Raw genomic sequence first — 15,933 nt, forward strand, 5'->3', positions numbered from 1 at the left:
GACGAAGTCTACCATAAGTTCTTCTTGATATCCAAAAAAGAAAAAAGGTTTCTAGAATCTGAACGGGAATCAACAGCACAGATTCATCCTCTATGGAGGCTTATTATTGAAAAAAAACATGACAACTTTGATCACTTGGGCCGATTTATGATTGGTCCCCTTTCCATCCATCACCCTTTTAAATCTGGGTTACTATTTTATACTCCCTTTATTTTTTTAAAATTACATATTCTAGACTTTTCACATATATTAAGAAATCACATTAAAAATGCATTGATTTTTGTGAATAACAATTTTCCATAATCTTTAACCAATAAAAATTCAATAAACACAATTAATTTTCTTGAAGTTAGCAGATTTTCATTAAATAATACATTGAAAAAGTAAAAAATATATCTTTTTAAAACAAATTTTTTTCCTAGAATATAGATCTTTAAAAAACAGAGGGAGTATATCCGAACAACCATCCTGATTTAGTTACAAATATTAAAGCCTAACCTTATTGGGATTGGACTGGAGTAGGAGATTGAATTTGAGTGAAAATAGAAATGGTCAAAATTTATAGAACCGTTTTTGTACATTGGTACAATTAAAATGGAATTGATTACTATCATTGGTAAATAAATATAAATGACACTAATTTCATAATTACTTGCGTAAACATAGTTTGGAGGGAAAACAAAAACATCAGGCGTTTTTTTCTACATTGGTAGAAAACTAGAAACGTATATAAATGGCATTAAATTCAAATTTATTTAGATATAAATGACATTAACTTCAAAATTTATTTAGAAACAGACAGACCCAAAAAGAGAACCTCGTTCAACAATTTAAGACAAAAAGAGATTGTTTTTGTCAACAGAGTAAAGAGAATTAGATTTAGTTTGACATTCCGTATCAGTTTTACAGTCTGTAGCAAAATAACCTTTTTTACTCTTGAGTAGGTCTTTGTCCGTCACGAATCCTAAAAAGTCTTCACCTTTTGGTTTCGTTTTCGTCGGTCGTCACTTTTGTTGGGCAAGCTAATAAAAGAGAAAAGAAAAAAAAAAGATAAAATCATCTTTATTACTAACGGCTTATCTAACAAGGTAAAGCTTCAATCTTTCCCACTGACATTTCTGGTCTTCTTTTTTTTTTTTTTTTCATCTTGGGTCTTGTCTGTAGGTTAAGAGAGATCCCTCCCTTCCTACAAAGATCCAAAAGCAGAGAACTTTCTAGTCAATGCTGCTTAAGATCTGACTTTTCCTCCCTTCCATGTCGCTCTGAAGTCCCCCCAAAATTTAGCCCATCAGGTTTGATTTCTCTCTCATTTCAGAACCCTAGTTTTGTATGCGAGTTCTTTGGTCTTCTTTGATTTGCTCAGCCGTGTTTACCAGACAATGCGATGGAGACTTTCTGATAAGTTTCTATTGTCGGTAGCGACTTTTTTCCCCCTCTAGATTAGCTTGCTGAGGATTTTAATCTTTGTTCACATGTAGTTTTCTTTACAGCTAAATGTTTAGCTGGTGTTTGGTCTGAAAACTAAAAACTCTGGCAGCTGGCATTCTTATTTGGAACATAGACCACAATGCTTGTTTGTATGAATCTGATTTATTGTTTTCCTTTAGTCTCTGTTCAAGTTATTGTCTTTTTGCTTTGTCCCTTCCCAATTTGAACTCTATAATCAGATATGGTTCTATCTTTTAGTACTGTATAAGCTTTTGAGTGTTCTTGAGCTCTAAACTCCTTTGTTCTCCTCGTCTTTTTTTCAGGTGGATAAAGCAGAGGTAGGAAGATGGGAACTGGTCTAAACAACGCGTTATCACGGAAGTACAATGGTTTAGAGCTCTGGGAGATCATAGTGATTGTTCTCTCCGCAATTTTCCTTATAGTTTTAGCTCTATCTATATGGCTTACTTTCAGAAGAAAAAAGTCTAGACCATCTTCTAGCCAAATCCCTCTTACCTTCCAGATACCTCCTAGTGTCCCTGAAGAGATCAAAGAGATTAGAGTCGACGAGGTTTCCTCAACCAACGGCGAGGGCAATGGATATCCCTCCATTAGCGAGAAGTTTGGAGATAAAGAACCTGAGAAAGGGGTAGCAGCAGTAGTAGCAGCAGGGTCGGAGAACGGTGATAGTAGCAGCAGATCAGGCTCGTTTAATCACTTGGAGAAGAAAGATGGTTCGAGCGTGTCTTCTGCTAATCATCTTACAGCTCCTTCTCCTTTGTCTGGTCTTCCAGAGTTTTCTCACCTCGGATGGGGTCATTGGTTCACTCTCAGAGATCTTCAGATGGCTACAAACAATTTCTCGAGGGATAATATCATCGGTGATGGTGGGTATGGAGTTGTGTACCGTGGTAACCTTGTGAATGGTACCCATGTAGCTGTTAAAAAGCTGCTCAACAATCTGTAAGTTTTCTTTCTTTTTTTCAAGAAATGGTGAATCAAGAAGCATCAATCCTGAATCCTTTTTGTTTTTGTGTTTGTTAGAGGGCAAGCTGATAAAGACTTCAGAGTAGAGGTTGAAGCTATAGGTCACGTTCGCCACAAGAACTTGGTCCGTCTTCTTGGATATTGCATGGAAGGAACTCAGAGGTATGTGTTATGTGTGTATGTTCTGCTGTAAATGATTTTTTCCTTGTGAATTTTCACTGAACGTTGGATGCGTTAAACACATGATTAGGATGCTTGTGTATGAGTATGTTAACAATGGGAACTTGGAGCAATGGCTACGTGGAGACAACCAAAACCATGAGTATCTAACTTGGGACGCACGGATGAAGATTCTTATAGGAACAGCCAAAGCGTAAGTTCTTGTGACATCTTTATTTGTTTTATTGTTTTATCTGAGGCTATGAGGGTGGTGTGATGTAGGCTTGCTTACCTTCACGAGGCGATTGAGCCAAAAGTGGTGCATAGAGACATAAAGTCTAGCAACATTCTGATTGATGACAAATTCAATTCTAAGATCTCTGACTTTGGACTTGCGAAGCTGCTTGGTGCTGATAAAAGCTTTATAACTACTAGAGTAATGGGCACCTTTGGGTAAGTTGTGACCTCTCTCTCTCTCTCTCTCTCTCTCTCCTCTCTCTCTCTTCTCTCTCTCTCTCTCTCTCTCTCTCTCTCTCTCTCTCTCTCTCTCTCTCTCTCTCTCTCTCTCTCTCTCTCTCTCTCTCTCTCTCTCTCTCTCTCTCTCTCTCTCTCTGTACTCTTTTTTGTGTAATTGTTGTTGTGACATAACTTGTTCTCTTGCTTTCAGCTATGTGGCTCCAGAGTATGCCAATTCTGGTCTTCTGAATGAGAAAAGTGATGTCTACAGCTTTGGTGTTGTTGTCTTGGAAGCTATAACTGGGAGATATCCAGTAGACTATGCTCGCCCACCACCTGAGGTACAAAAGTCCCTTAAAGAAACCTTCAAGCACACGTAAGCTCTGCTCCCTCACAAGAGTTGTCTTAACTTTTTTTTTGTATAGGTACATTTGGTGGAATGGCTGAAGATGATGGTTCAACAAAGAAGATCAGAAGAAGTGGTTGACCCAAACCTCAACACAAAACCATCTACCAGTGCATTGAAAAGAACACTCTTGACTGCTCTGAGATGTGTTGATCCCATGTCCGAGAAACGACCGAGGATGAGCCAAGTTGCCCGTATGCTTGAATCTGAGGAGTACCCAATCCCTAGAGAGGTATGAACAGAGAAAAAGATTACAGCTTTGAACAAAAAAAACTGCTTCTTGTGATCATGATAGTTTCTTTATTGAGTTTGGTTGCTGAAACCTCTACGAATTTTGAGAATTTCAGGATAGGAGAAAACGAAGGAGTCAGAACGGGACAACAAGAGATTCAGATCCTCCTAGGAACAGCACAGACACTGACAAGAGTGAGTACCATGACATAAAGCCTGAAGCTGGATAAGCATTGGAGATAAATGATCAAGGTGTAAATGGTCATGAAGTTCCGAGCTTTATGTGAAGCAAGTCCTTGTTCTTGTTATGTCATATTTGGTAATAAGGAGGGAGAAGAGCGAGCGTGTTGATTGTTTGTGTTTAAGATGGGTTTAGTTTGTTTCCACTACACACCATTTGCTTGTACAGAGTTTGTTTGTTTGTTGTATTATTATTTGCTTCTCTAGGTGTTGCAATGTAGGTTGTTTTTGGACCCAAAAAAACTCAAGGTTTTGTAGGAGATGTTATGACATTGAGATAAACAACGTGTGGTTTGGTTTGTAGGAGATGTTATGCCATTTAACTAGCCTAAAAGCATTTGTACTTGGTTACAGTCACGGTTCATAGCTCAGCATTAGCAGAGAGCTGAGATGATAAGCGAAATCTGTTGAGTTGCTGGTAAGGTTTTCTTGTTAGGACTAGCATTCTTGTCCTGCTAGGAAGTTTAGCTTTGCCAGTTTAGTAACATGGCTTATCGGTTAGTTGAGAGCTTAAGGTTTAAAGATTCAGCTAAAGGAATGTATTGACTGACTCTAAATTGGGCTAGGATCTTGGTTCGGGATTAGGAGAGTTTAGGGGGCTCTAGAATGAATTCAATCCAGAGTTCTTATCCGTTCATCTTCTTTATTGATTCAAAGCGTGAATACAAGGAGAATCACATCTGGTTCTCATCATGTATCCTATATTTTCTAGAATTTTGGACCTTGGTTGGCAGTAGGGTTGAGAGCTAGGGACAAGTTCTTCTGAGATTTTAGCTCAGTTAAGAAAACTACTAGTATCCGAACCCAACTCTCACCTTCAAAGTAGCTTTTCAAAGAGTTTAAAAATCATACTTAGCATTCGTTAGATGAAAACTGTGGACTAAATTTTGCTCACTTCAGACTTTGGAATACTCGTCTGTGAATACAGCATAACACACTACTAAGGTGTCCGATCGAGCCAATAGGTATGAAAGAAAAAAATATATGCATCGGTTATATTAGTATGGCAGAATGAGTCTTTCCTAATCCCTCCTAAGTATCGAATGTGAAGGCATTATGTTAATATACTGGTCTCAGATGGGGCTTCGATTTCATCAGGAAGAAGATTAATCCAACATGTTGCCTAATTTGAAGACATCTCGAGGCAACGCCGCACGTGGATCAGAGCGGTCAAATAGGATCCGAATGTAAAAAGAGAAAAAAAATAAAAGTTTTTCAAAATATATGCATAAATTATGGTATAAAACTTCAAAATTTAGATATTATGCTAACTAATTTAGATTTTATAATTTTAAAAGAAATGTTAACAAATATAAACAGAATTACTACATTTTAAAACAATTTTATTACATTTTAAAATATATTGTTAATATTTTTTGAACAGGGTGTTAAATTATTTGAGACGGCTCCCGAGGTATCTGATTCTCTCTACTATCTTTCATTCTCTCTACCAGTTCTTATGCCTTGTTCGTCATGTTTAGGTATCTTCTTATCACGATAAGTAGAGAACACCAAGCTTAACAAAAAGAAAAAGAAGAGAGAAGAAAAAAAACATAAGGTTATCTCCGTCACACCCTTTTTATCTCATCTTTCTACTTGCTTTTTCTTTTCTTTTTTTCCTTCATGGTTTTATATAGTCTTTTTATGTTACTTTCTGGATTCCGTTGCTTAATATCTGCGTGTTGAAAAACTTTTTTGAAAGCAACATATCACAGTCGATGAAGAGGCCAAGTTGAAAAGACCCAACAAGAAGTTGAAGCTTTAGTCTCTTTTAATAAAGATGGTTTATATGGGTCTTTATCTGAACAAATCACCGCTATATAGAATTATTCAATGGATCGGTTAGTCGGATTTTTATCTAAAGATTAGGGTCATGAGCATTCTTCTTTTATCCGGCTTTATTTGGATTAAATCTGAGACTGGAGTTGTTTGTTGTTTTAGAACATATAGCTTTATTGATTGTGCTTTTTAGTTCATGATTATGAGACCAGTTCCATTTAGTAATGATCTGCATCACTTAATTGCCGGACAGTTTACATAACAACGCACTCATGAAGTCATGAGTATAGCCGTATGTACCACTTCCAGGGAACCAGAGGAGACACAATAATATTGAACATGTTTAAAGTTATTTCTATGATTTTCTTAGATTTGACCATATGTATTTGTCTACATGTGATAGATGCGGATACCAATGTTATGGTCCAAAAGATCTTTGGGAGACTAACTCAATCTCCAAAAGCTGCTCACATGTGGCCGATACCTCTCCAAGTCAAACCTTCGAATTCTAATTTTAATTAATCAGAGGTTTTATAATTCTCAAGCTCCTCATGAAAACATGTTGTTTATAAGTTATAATGGCTCCATTTAACTGATTGATTTTCAGTTTCTGGGAGTGAGCTGCTCGAATCATCTTTTATACAGTGTCGCCTTTTTAAGTGATCCGAACATAATCCATGCAATGCAACCTCACAAATCCTTTCACGCGCTTCAATTATTCCAAGTCGTCCAAAACAAAAACGACAATAAAATTAGGTGATAATATTCGATATGCCCAAAGATTCGTCCAACTTGTGCAACTTGTCGCCTAATATAGTTTTGTAGTCGGGAGGCATATCATTGATGTACAGTTTACAACTTTGCATGCATCAATTCTTAAATAAATGTATTTTATATCGTTCTCTGAACTATTTTTAAAGGTATATGCCAACATTTTATATTTGTATATCAGTTTCTACAGCCATCATCTAAAATTCATTATTTGTGACTTCTCCACATACGAAAAAATGCAAAATCCAAACTCACGCTATTCCATGACAGGTGAAAAAACAATAAACTTGAATGCGTTTTGACAAAACTAACTTATTCTAATGATGACGTTGTTGTAATCGATCATCCAAAGCATTGAATTGATCCATAGAAATATTAGAAATGGCTCGAATCATGCTTTGTAGTGTGAAGTGACTTTTAATCGTTTGATGTTGGGTGCGATTCACACTCTTTGCGTGACCGTGCATGGAAATTACTTTCATAAATAAATCTCCTAAATCATTTAAAAAATAGTTTATAAAGTTTTATTAACCCAACTCCACCCTCTAAACTATAAACAGTAAACAATATCCATTAAACCCTAAAATTAAAATGCTAAAGTATTTTGATTGACTGTATTTCTAAAAGTGGTAATTAATTTATTATTCTAAGCAATTTCTAATAAAACAAGTTATTTTGGCGTTAAAGCCTATATGTTTTATATAGTTATCATCGGTATTTTAGTTTTTCCCTCTAGACAATTAGATTTAAGCCAATAGATTACATATGTAACTGTTATAAAACATCTTCTGATTTTTATTAAGAGAGACTCAACTAGCGACACAAAATTGCGCTAATAATATATCAAACCTAAGAATATAAGATTAGCATAATGTATTCTTAGATAATATATCAAATATATCCGATAAAATTTTAGTAGATGAAATGGTTGGTTGAGGAAACAAAGAAAAATGTTAACATCCGTTAATAAATACACATGAGTTAATGTTTTTTCTTCTTTCTCACGCATGAATTGATTTTGACATAGAATTTGTCCTGTTGCTATGTTTGCAACTTGTACCGACAGAGTTTATTTTCTTTGAATTTCTTTTATTAGCCATTACAATTTCTAAACAATAATTTCCATTTCTAAAGAATTATATAACAATAAATACTGAATTTGTAGGAATATCAGTAATATATTCTATAATATATCTTTTTATGTTGAAAGAGTTATATAATAACCTTTATTTTGCAGTAATGTAGTATATTCTATAACATTTTTTTTGTTCATATATATTCCATAACATTGAAAAGAAGAAAAATCAAAGTTGATGGAAAAAAAGTAATAAATAAAGAGATAGAGAAGCTATTGATCGTATGTTTGGCGCGTATACTCTTAACCACCACCGGCAAAACACCCACAAAGAAGCGACCCACGCTTAAAGAACCGATCAACCCGTATCCTCTCTCTCTCCCGTCCCTTCAGCTCGACATTACAAACAAAAAAAAAGGTGTTCAGTTTCAAGGAAAGAGATCAAGCGACTGTGAGTGTTGTGAAGACAGAACCAAACCACGATCTGTACCTTTTTCCCCGAAAACAAAAATTTCCTTCAGACACTCCCATTTTGATCGGAGATCAACATTGCTTGGTTGGTTCTGTTAGGGGGGTGATTAACAATGGAACAGCACGGCAGTGGAGGCACAGGAGAAGAAGGATCATTGTCGGATCCAGGAACCAATACCACCGGCATGGAAGGTAAAGTTAATGATGGGTTTCATGCATCTGATCAGATTAGTGTTTTTCAAAATAATACGGTGTGTTTTTTGTAGCTTCGATGTCGCGGTTAGGGTTGGGAGGGGGAGGAAGTGAATCGTACCCTGAGAGACCCGATGAGCCAGATTGTGTCTATTACTTACGAACCGGTGTTTGCGGGTACGGGTCCAAATGTCAGTTCAATCACCCACCAAACCGTCCTCCGGTAAATAAATATCACTGGAACAGAATCTATGATTTCAATTTTCTTTGGATGCTCTTTGATTGGATGCCCTTCTTTTAGGTATCGGGAGATCTCAGGACAGAAGCTGGAGAGGTCCCAGAGAGGATGGGACAACCCGTCTGTCAGGTTTCCTATTGGATCTATATCGTTTCCATGCAAAATACACACTTATTATGCTTCTCAATAAAAAAAAAACATTCTCTAGTTGTAGCCAATTCTCACTTTCTATGCTTTCTTTGCGCAGCATTTTATGCGAACAGGAGATTGTAAGTTTGGTGCTTCTTGCAAGTATCACCATCCTAGACAAGGATCAGGAGGAGGAGGAGGAGGAGATTCTGTTACTAGTCCTATCTCATTTAATCACATGGGATTCCCATTACGTCCGGTTTGTTCTGTCTCTCTCTCTGGTCTATAACGTATGATCATTGTGGTGTACTGTCACGTATGATCTCTCAGACTCTCGATATGTTTAATTGAATTTCGCAGGGGGAAAAAGAATGTCCCTATTACATGAGAACCGGTCAGTGTAAATTCGGTTCCACCTGTAAATTTCACCATCCTGTTCCTCCTGGTGATCATCAAGCTCCATCGCAGCACCCATTACCAACATCTCCACCAGCTATTTATCCATCACAACAATTCGGAGTAGTTGTACCAAGACCTTACGTTACTTACAGCCAAATGGTTCTTTCTCCCGGTATGGTTGGCTGGAACCCTTACCAGGTAAAAATATATATGCTCCAAAGCTTCATTCTACTCTCTTTTTTTTGTTCTCTCTCTTTGGTCTTTAACATAGAACTAGATTTTGACCCGCGCTTCGAAAGCGCGGGTATTATTTTTTACTTTTATGAAATATATTATTTGTTTGTAATTATTGAACATATTTATTTTAGTAAATTTTCTTTATAATAAATTTGACACACATAGTGTCTCTGGTAAACTATGTGTTTCTCTGACTTTGTTTTATTCCCTCTCCAATCAATATATCGAAGCGCGGATATTATTTTTTACTTTTATGAAATATATTATTTGTTTGTAATTATTGAATGTATTTATCTTAGTAAAAATTTCTTTATAATAAATTTGACATATAGAGTGTCTCTGGTAAACTATGCATTTATCTGGCTTTATTTTATTCCTTCTCCAATCAACATATTTATTTGGCTTGTTGTTAAAATAAATGATTTTAGAACACAACTGTTTACTTTGATATTTTATTTAAACAATGTGACATATTTCTGTATTAATTGTGTTCAATTAAATATTTACATTGTAATTTAAATTTGTATACAAACCAACATATTTGTGTAGTTTGTTATTAAAAAAATGATTTGAATCCAAATGTAAGTACTCTTATAGTGATTTTTTCAGTTCATATAATTTTTTAAAATATATTTATTTCAACTGAACCAATTAATATTTTGTTAAATTGGCCCGTGAAATATATTTTTATACATCGATATTCAAAAGATCTGGTAACTAACGATACTCAAAAGATCTGGACCGAATCAGGTTATATGGTTATTTTTGTTACAAATATCCGAACCCGTTTTAGATACATTGGTTATTTAGATATTTTTAGGTTCCTATACTTCAGAACCGAATTCATCCAGATCTAGAATGATCCAACTCAAAATCCACACATAAGGTTATAATATTCAAGCGGGACTTGGTTACCAAAAAAAAAAGGATACCCGAAAAGAACAACACGTACCTAAATAGACAGATAATGTTCATGTCTAAATGATTATATAAATTAATAAAAACTGTTTTATGTGTTTTGCTAAATTAAGTGAAATAGAAAGAGTTTTTTTATCAAGTAAAATAATTATATGGAGTGGAAAATTAAGTGACAATAAATGTAGGACATTTTAAGTATTTTGATTTAAGTTATTATTTTATTCACAAAACATATTTTTGAACTATGTTTTTGGGTACGTAATTTTCCACCGATTGTAACTAAAATAAAAATATTTTAGTAAAATAAAATAAACCAAATGTTTAATCATATGTAAAACCTAATTATTTAGCATTTTTGATTTTATAATTGGCACAAAGTGAATATTGATTAACTAATAAATAAAAATATGCACTATTATTATTATGGTAATATAATTAATGATGTAATTTATTATTAAGGTAATATAATTAATTAAATTGTTAAACTAAGTGAAATATGGTAACACAATTAATAGATACTACTATTCAAGTTTCCAAACACTCTATTTTTTATAGCTATAACCAAACACACCAAATTTTTTTATTAATCTTATCCAAGTATCCAAACGCACCGAATTTGTACTTCACCTTTAATAAGATAGAAGCCTCGTTGCCATTTTTTACTTAACAGCCTTCTACTGGGACTCAACCAAGCCCTGTTTATGGAACTAAACCGTTATCTCCTTCAGCGCCTGCTTATCAATCTGGTAGTCCATCTTCAAATAAGGAACAGTCTTTTCCTCAGCGACCTGGACAACCTGAGTGTACCTACTTTTTGAGAACCGGAGATTGTAAGTACGGAACCTCTTGCAGATACCATCATCCTCTGGAAGCAGCATCTCCCAAAGGAATAAGTCTTAGCCATATTGGCCTCCCACTTCGTCCTGTAAGTCTCATTTCCCCAAATCATCTGTGCATATATTATTATAGCTTTACGCCTTTTGAGTTATTGTCATGACTCAACGCTAAGTTGTTTGGTAAATATGAATCAATGCTAAGTTCTGCATAGAAAACTCTGTTTCTTGATTTAATTACCGGAAACAACTAAGTGGTACGTCGACTCTCATGATCTCTGACAGTTTTTTTTTTGGATATTTATTCTACTTTCTGTAATAGAAAATAATGAATGTCATAACAAAATAAGCTATAATAGTAAAAATATCATATGCAGGGCACGGCACAATGCAGCCACTTTGCGCAACATGGGATTTGCAAGCTTGGGCCTGCATGCAAATTTGACCACTCCTCATCGCTCAGCACATTAGCTCCATCATTATCATCCTCAAGTGACCAAGGCACTGAGGTTCACTCTTCTAGCTCCATTAAACCCAAAACCACAGCAAGTGGTGAATCAGAAACTGTTGCTGCTGGAGTATCTTCGTCTTCTTCTATGACCGGTGGTGTGAGCAACTCCAAGCCTGCTGAGAGCAAAAATGGTGACTCAGCTAAGCATTCAGGTTAAGACTTCAGGTTAAAAGAGACAAAACTCAAAGCAGAGAAGAGAACCTCACTCTACTCTTCTTAGAATATGTCTCTATATCTCTTTTTCATCAAACTTTCATGAATTCATGAACATTTAGAGAAAATATTTTTTTTTGGGTGGAGAGACAACAACAAGAAACAAAGCAGAGAGAGACACATAAAAGCAGGTCGATTTTTTTGTGTGTTATGTCTCTCCTCTTATGTCTCTTAGCAAGTTCATACGATTTTTTCTCTTTTACTTTCCGAAACGATTGTTGTTAATAAATGGAATTACTTACGAATATCCCTTGTTCGTTTACGAAATATGGGAATTAAGAGTAAGATTTTTTATTTTTGATTGCGTTTGTTTTCATATTTACATTTTAGATTATTGTGTAAATCCCATTTTATTTAGGTTTCAAAAAAAATCCCATTTTACTTTCAATAAAATAGTTTAACGTTTTCATCAAACCTTTTAATTAATAATTCTAAACATTCATTTCATGCACAACAGGAATTACTTGAATGTGAAATTTTTGTTTAAGTTTGCATTTGCAATTTGTACAGAATTTTTGACAGAATATTTAATAAGACTATTTTTTTTTCATTTCTAATGGTAAGCAAAATCAATATGTTGAATAGTCAATGCAAACGCAATAGTAGCCGTTGAAACAATCTGATCCGTTGTTTCTGGAACAGCAACAAGAAGAAAAAAAGAGCATGAAAAAGTAGAGCAGAGCAGATCTCGGGATCACTGTTAATGTGGAAGTAGAAGTCAGTAATTCTCGTACTTCGTTCTTTGTGCTGGTGATATAAACATGTGCATGTGTAGTTTGTTGGTTGCGTCTAGTTTTACTCAATCAACAGAGAACATCATAATCATGAGTTTTGTCACTGAAACATCACAACATAAGCTTTCAAGTTTCAACAACCCAAAAACTACTACTAATCATTAAATGCCTTTTTGTGAGTTACAAACGATGTACCATAATTAAGGCTGTACAAAGATATAAACTCGCTTTTATTTATTTAACAAAATAAAGTGAAGCTGATCAGCATTTGAAAGGGGACTGATTGAGTTATACTCTATCCGTTTCATAATACTTGATGTTTTACCCAGGTGTACAAAGATTAAGAAAATTATATCTATTTAATAAAAAATATTTTAAAGATATAATTTTAAGATCAATTAACCAATAATAAAAAAGACTGTAAAATTTAATTGGTTGAACAGTTTCGAATAAAGTTAAAATAACTTTAAAATCTCAAAACTTCATCTAATTTGAAACAAATTTATTTTTTTAAAACATTATCTATTATGAAACAGAGAGAGTATATATGAAAGAAAGTCAAAAGCCTTAAACAAATTTAAGGAGAAAAAAGAAGTTGTAAGGTTTAGTTGCTGTTTGTGACAAAAAAAAAAGGTTTAGTTGCTGTTGACAAAAAGTTAAGGCAAAAGGAGGGAGACATGAAACAGTGATTGTGCAGTTAAAGACCAAACAAGTCATGACCAGACACATGTCCAAAGACCAAAAACACCATCATGCTACTTCACTAAAAGTCCATCTCACGTTAACACTGTTCTTTAAAATAAACATGCCTAATCTGACGCTAAATCTCCTATTGTTAATCTTAATATTTTGCCCATTATATATATATTCACTAATGCCAAATTTACAATTGTCATGAAAGTTGATAATAATCGAGCATATACGCACAGATCGAAATTAGATATGTCTGAGTTTCTGTGGCTTATTTTATAATTCCGATCGATAGAGAGTTTATCTTTTCTTTTCTTTTCTTTTTTTGCTTCAAAAGATAGTTTATCTTAGTTATTTACTTCTAGTGAAATATCCTTTTTGTGTAATTCATTTGATTTCATTATCACACAACATCTCCTTTATATACCTAATGAGTGTGTTGGAAGAAGCATGGACAAAAAGTGGTATTTAAGACAACTCGCAATAACATGCTAATCAAAACCACAACTAACAAAATTAGAAAAAAAAAACTAAAAGAGAGAAAAATAAAACTTCATGGTAATCTAACCTTATGGTGCATGATACAAGAAGCAGAACATATATAACAAAATCGATGACATATTGTTAACAACAAAAACCAAACGACCATGGAATAACGTAAATACTAATTATATTATTATAAAATATAAAGAACACAAATATTCCTTTTTCAAAAGAAAAATAACGCGAATATTGAAATGAATGTTCTAATAGAGTGTGAAGAAGCCTGAAGTGTGTGCAACATCTCCAAAAGCAGCGACCGAAGAAGAAGAGAAATCTTGCGGCTCCATTATCTCATTATCTTCCATTGACATTGAAGTAGCAGCGCCATAGTTAGTTATCATGGCAGAGAGATCACACGAACCAAACTCATGATGATGATGATGATTCATATCACCATCTTCAAAGTAACTATTATTAAACCATCCGTATGAGTCAGAGGCCTTGCTTGACGGAGTTGTGAAACCAGCTCCGATTTGACTTTGTGTAGTGGTGGTTTCTGGAGGTGGTTTAAGGCAATGGTTTGGGACAATGCAGTCCAAGTACCCCGAGTTATTACTGGAGTTACTTCCATCAAACGAGAAGAAGTTGTTTTCTTCGTCTAGTGAAGAAGATAACGAGCCGTTAGAAGACGAGTTCTGAGGACTAGTACTAAACACAGAGTTTTGATGACGAACGGGCGTTTTGAAAGAAGCGACGGGTATATGTTTAGGTTGCTGATGGTGATGATAGTTTTGATAATGAGGATGGTGATCAATGACAAACTGGGGAGAAGAGTTTGGTAAGAGAGATTGGTTGTTGTTGTAAGGAGAGACGATGAGAGAGTGGAGATTAGGGTTTGTGAGGATGGTGTGAACATCAGTTGGAGTGTAGACGAAGTTAGTCCGACCTTGAGTGCCTCTCATCGAAAGAGCTGCTCTATCATAGGCAAGAGCGGCTTCATGAGCAGTGTCGAAAGTGCCAAGCCAGTGACGTTCTTTGGTGGTTGGATCTCTTATCTCAGCTGCGTAACGACCCCATGGACGTCTCCTGACTCCTAGGAACCTCCCTGGCTCTGCTTGCTTTGATCTCCGGCCTCTTCTCTCTCCGGTTGTGGTGGTGGCTGTGTTGGTTGTGTTTTGGTGCGCTATAGCAAACCCCATTTGATTTGGGGATGTCTCATAGGGCTTAATATGATCTAGGGTTTTGGAAGTTGACATGATGATGAAGAAATGGGGTTTTTGAAAGGAGCCTTCTTTTAGGGTTTTGGTTGAAGATGTGTTATGATGAATAAGTTCTTTTTTTTTTGCTTTGGTTCTGCCTAAAGATGATGAGTGTTGTTTGGGAATGGAAGTGGAGTGATGTTAAATAGAGAGTCATTGAACCTGACAGAGAGACTTCACTTTTGATTCAACTGCTTTTAGACTACCTTTTTTTTTTCCGAAGATGTTTTATTTAGGCGTCAGCGACAGAGATAAATTAACGTTGGGACATTGGTTGGTTTTTTCTAAGATTTATTTATATATTTAAACCGACTTAAACAGCTTGATTGCCTGGTTTTCTTGCCATTATAGTTCTCCGGTTAGAGTCTTTAGCTTTTTAATTTGTACATACAGTATATAAATGTGTATTACATACGGTTGGCTACTTAAAGCATAATTAATCCGGATTCTTAGAGTGAATTTTTTAGTGGAAGCATAATTAATTCATGGCACCTTAGTTTTTAACTTCCGTTAAGAATTCCATCCTAAAAGTTTTGGGTTAATCATGGTGTTAGGAAAGCCTAAGAAGAAGGTCAAAAATCATTGGAACTAATGCAAAATCTGGAATGTCACAGTGACCAATCTTGGTTTAGAGTAAAGCATAAGAATATATATATAGAAATTAAATATTTGTTAAAAAACACTTTCTGATGTATATATTACATCATGCTATTTGAATATTTTATTTCACTAGAATGAAGCTAATTATTTAACTCAAATAAGCTGCTTAGTGGTCACGTGCAATGTGCATAATAACCCTACGTATAAATCATAACCTGAAGGTCAAGGGCCTACATAAAAAATAAGAAGAAAATCAATAATATAAATAGTATATATATTTGAGGTGATACCCATTGCTAATTACATATGTTTTGTAAGAAATTAACTGTACTAAGAACTAAGGTGCCATGAATCCCTAACAAAGTTAAGAACTAAGGTGCCATGAATCCCTAACAAAGTTCATCAACAAATTGAAGTATATTTAGAATTCAGTAAGCTATCTTTCTCCCAATACGTTTTATATGAAAAATAAAAATTATTACAACGGACAAGCA

At 34.8% G+C, this 15,933-nt stretch overlaps 3 protein-coding genes across 5 annotated transcripts; 2 read left to right on the forward strand and 1 right to left on the reverse strand.

Moving 5' to 3' along the window:
• Positions 1-950: 950 nt before the first annotated feature.
• On the forward strand, positions 951-4,225 carry LOC108847303 (probable receptor-like protein kinase At5g18500). Of its 3 annotated transcripts, XM_057005255.1 has the most exons (9): positions 951-1,088; positions 1,165-1,292; positions 1,752-2,391; positions 2,473-2,577; positions 2,666-2,788; positions 2,857-3,027; positions 3,242-3,371; positions 3,456-3,668; positions 3,784-4,225. In XM_057005255.1, the coding sequence occupies exons 3-9, from the start codon at positions 1,775-1,777 to the stop codon at positions 3,895-3,897; spliced, it is 1,473 nt and encodes a 490-aa protein (XP_056861235.1). In that variant the 5' UTR covers positions 951-1,088; positions 1,165-1,292; positions 1,752-1,774; the 3' UTR covers positions 3,898-4,225. The 3 variants fall into 3 exon arrangements, with proteins under 3 accessions (XP_056861235.1, XP_056861234.1, XP_056861236.1); XM_057005254.1 differs by lacking the exon at positions 951-1,088 and having other exon boundaries at positions 1,102-1,292; XM_057005256.1 differs by lacking the exons at positions 951-1,088; positions 1,165-1,292 and adding an exon at positions 1,396-1,415.
• Positions 4,226-7,770: 3,545 nt separating this feature from the next.
• LOC130509388 (zinc finger CCCH domain-containing protein 58-like) lies at positions 7,771-11,974 on the forward strand. The gene is made up of 7 exons (XM_057005288.1): positions 7,771-8,195; positions 8,270-8,418; positions 8,497-8,562; positions 8,681-8,821; positions 8,923-9,159; positions 10,787-11,041; positions 11,327-11,974. The coding sequence occupies exons 1-7, from the start codon at positions 8,117-8,119 to the stop codon at positions 11,615-11,617; spliced, it is 1,218 nt and encodes a 405-aa protein (XP_056861268.1). The 5' UTR covers positions 7,771-8,116; the 3' UTR covers positions 11,618-11,974.
• Positions 11,975-13,843: 1,869 nt separating this feature from the next.
• LOC130509744 (ethylene-responsive transcription factor ERF086-like) lies at positions 13,844-14,911 on the reverse strand. Its single transcript, XM_057005925.1, has one exon. It carries the CDS (start codon positions 14,834-14,836, stop codon positions 13,844-13,846), a length of 993 nt encoding a protein of 330 aa, XP_056861905.1. The 5' UTR covers positions 14,837-14,911.
• Between the last annotated feature and the right edge of the window lie 1,022 nt (positions 14,912-15,933).

Source organism: Raphanus sativus, chromosome 3, assembly GCF_000801105.2.
Source record: "Raphanus sativus cultivar WK10039 chromosome 3, ASM80110v3, whole genome shotgun sequence".
Classification (NCBI taxonomy): domain Eukaryota; kingdom Viridiplantae; phylum Streptophyta; class Magnoliopsida; order Brassicales; family Brassicaceae; genus Raphanus; species Raphanus sativus.

Bases quoted from the DNA above. Each gene is read 5' to 3' on its own strand.
- LOC130509388 (XM_057005288.1), top strand. From the start codon at position 8,117: ATGGAACAGCACGGCAGTGGAGGCACAGGAGAAGAAGGATCATTGTCG. The intron at 8,196-8,269 runs GTAAAGTTAATG...TGTTTTTTGTAG, and splicing joins CAATACCACCGGCATGGAAG to CTTCGATGTCGCGGTTAGGG. The intron at 8,419-8,496 runs GTAAATAAATAT...CCCTTCTTTTAG, and splicing joins ACCCACCAAACCGTCCTCCG to GTATCGGGAGATCTCAGGAC.
- LOC130509744 (XM_057005925.1), bottom strand. From the start codon at position 14,836: ATGTCAACTTCCAAAACCCTAGATCATATTAAGCCCTATGAGACATCC.
- LOC108847303 (XM_057005255.1), top strand. From the start codon at position 1,775: ATGGGAACTGGTCTAAACAACGCGTTATCACGGAAGTACAATGGTTTA. The intron at 2,789-2,856 runs GTAAGTTCTTGT...GGTGTGATGTAG, and splicing joins CTTATAGGAACAGCCAAAGC to GCTTGCTTACCTTCACGAGG. The intron at 3,669-3,783 runs GTATGAACAGAG...TGAGAATTTCAG, and splicing joins AGTACCCAATCCCTAGAGAG to GATAGGAGAAAACGAAGGAG.